The sequence below is a fragment of the Alligator sinensis genome, unplaced genomic scaffold (genome assembly GCF_000455745.1).
Source record: "Alligator sinensis unplaced genomic scaffold, ASM45574v1 scaffold673_1, whole genome shotgun sequence".
NCBI lineage: Eukaryota > Metazoa > Chordata > Crocodylia > Alligatoridae > Alligator > Alligator sinensis.
The window spans coordinates 195,223-197,428 of NW_005842829.1; the positions used below are offsets into that span (position 1 = coordinate 195,223).

The 2,206-nt window shown below is 71.8% G+C and overlaps 1 protein-coding gene across 1 annotated transcript in view; it reads right to left on the reverse strand.

The window, feature by feature from the left end:
• The window catches only part of LOC102372256 (rac GTPase-activating protein 1-like), a 4,674-nt gene extending 2,522 nt beyond the window's left edge, over positions 1–2,152 (reverse strand). Inside the window, 8 exon segments of the mRNA XM_025191525.1 lie at positions 3–13; positions 226–349; positions 462–536; positions 869–919; positions 1,387–1,465; positions 1,668–1,756; positions 1,840–2,042; positions 2,128–2,152. Of these exon segments, the coding sequence (XP_025047310.1) occupies positions 3–13; positions 226–349; positions 462–536; positions 869–919; positions 1,387–1,465; positions 1,668–1,756; positions 1,840–2,042; positions 2,128–2,152 (657 nt within the window).
• Between the last annotated feature and the right edge of the window lie 54 nt (positions 2,153–2,206).

Consider the following 2,206-nt stretch of genomic DNA (forward strand, 5'->3'; position numbering starts at 1 on the left):
GCCAAGGTCCCGGCTGCCAGTGGGGGGTTGTCAGTGGAGGGGGGGCGCACAGCAGGGCCCATTCACCCTAGGGGAGCCCCGAGCCCAGCCCAGTCCCTCTCGCGTGGGCACCTCCCGGCACACCCACCCCTGCAACCCAGACTCCCCCTGTCACCCCCAAACTGCCCCCCTGCCCTCGCCCCATGGCCTGCCCTTGTGCTCTGCCCACTCCGGGGCAGGAACGACCTGCAAGCGTGGAAAGGCAGGCAGCCTGACGGGACCGGCGGCGTGGCACGGGCGGGAGGGCGCCAACAGCTCTGGGGCCTTTGGTGACGACTGTAGCGGCAAGCAGCGCCTGGGGCTCGCTCTCCTGGGGGGGGCAGGGACTGAGGGCTGGGCCCCTCCCCTCTCCCCCCGGAGGGCAGCATTGTACCCCAGGACCCCGTGCCCAGGCGGGTCCTGGTCCCCAGTCCTGTACTCACAGTGGTGGTCTCCGCTAACGGGCGCGAGTGCTTTGCCAGCACCATGGGGCCGACCACCGGTGCCAGGGAGGAGTGCTGAGGGCAGAGCGGAGCCGTGGCGGGTCAGCAGTGCACACGGGCACCAGATCTGCGCGGACCCTCTCCATAGCACCAGGGCTCCAGCGCCCGGGCCCCGTGGCTAGACCAGCAGGGAGCCCCACACAGAGCTGGGCCCAGCGCTCTCGCCTCTTGTAGCCCCCTGCTCTAACCATTGCACTGCCCTGCACCAGGACAGCAGGGCTCCCGCAGCCCCCGGGGTGGCAGGGCGGGAAGCAGCACCGGCCCTGGGGAGACCGGGAGCAGCGTGGCATCCACGCGTGAGGGAGGATGGAGCCTGCGGGCCGCGGTGCAGGGCGTGTGGCACCCACCCGCCTCTCCTGGGACCGCCGCTTCAGCTGGGCCACCGTCACATCCAGGTCCTGCAAGGGAAGGGGAAGGGGCAGCAGGACACAGCATCAGGGCTGGGAGCTCAGCCCCAGGGACAAACCAGGGCCCAGAGCCACCAGCCTGAGCCCTGCAGGTCCTTGCTGTGGCCCCCACACCCCTTGCAGCTGCACCCCCAGCCCCACGACCCTGGCCCCCGGGAGCAGCTTGCTGCAGGGGCCTGGCCCAGGACGGACCCGCAGGCTCCCCGCGTCAGAACCCAGGAGTCCAGGCACTGGGCTCCCCGTAGCCCGGGGGCCACGTGTCCTGCTCCCTATGCTGCAGGGCCTGAGCAAACCGTGCCCTTATTGCCACACTCGGGGCTGCTGGCGAGTCAGTCTCAGGGTGGCAGAGACCAGCTCAGGGGCCACTGGGCTCCTACTGCCCTCCCCCATCCCGGGTCCATCTCTGGACCCAGCTGGGATGGGGCACGACCCTCACCCCCTCGCCGACGAGCTCCTACCAGGTCATCGTCCGTGGGGTCGTAGCTGATGCCGGAATGGGACAGGAGCGAGGCACCCGACTCGTCCACCACGGACAGCCTGTGGCAGGGCCAGGGTCAGTGCCAGCTAGGCCCCCTGCCTGCGCCGGGGACTCGGGCACAAGCTGTGCCAGCTCTGCCAGGTCGGCCGTGCGGACACAGGCCAGGAGCCGGAACAATGGGCACCGCCAGGCTCCGGAGTCTCCGCCAGGTGCCGGCCACCGCAGGTGGGCTCAGGCCAGCCCCAGACCCCCAGTGCTCACCGTCTCCCCAGGGCCAGGCTGGAGGCGGTGCCGCTGGGGCCCGAGGGCTCCTGCATCAGGTAGCCGCAGATCAGCTGAAGCTGCCGGTCCTGTGTGGCGGGGGGCGGCGGGTCAGGGGGCAGCGCCCAGAGGGACCCAGGACCCCCTGCGTCGCCGGCCCCGCGCCCCACACCTGCTTCTCCAGCTCGGCCTCGGCGCGCTGCCGACGCCGCATCTCCACCTCCACCTGGTTGCGCGCGTGCTTGAGCTTGACCTCCAGTGTCGCGCGCTCCACCTGCGCCCGGGCCAGCTGCTCCCGCGCCCGGTGCCCGTCCTGCTCCAGCTCCACGCACCGCTGCCGCCATGCCTCCAGGCCCCGCGCCACCTGCGCGCACTCTGCACCAGGCAAGGGGCCCTTGGGGCCTGTGCAGCCAGGAAGGACCCCTCGCCCGGCCCAGCCCGGCCCCTGACCCAGGCATACCTGAGGGAGCTGCACCCACGTCCATCCCCCAACCTGACCCACGGCTCCCCACGCCCCCCTGAGCCCCCCAACCTAGGGC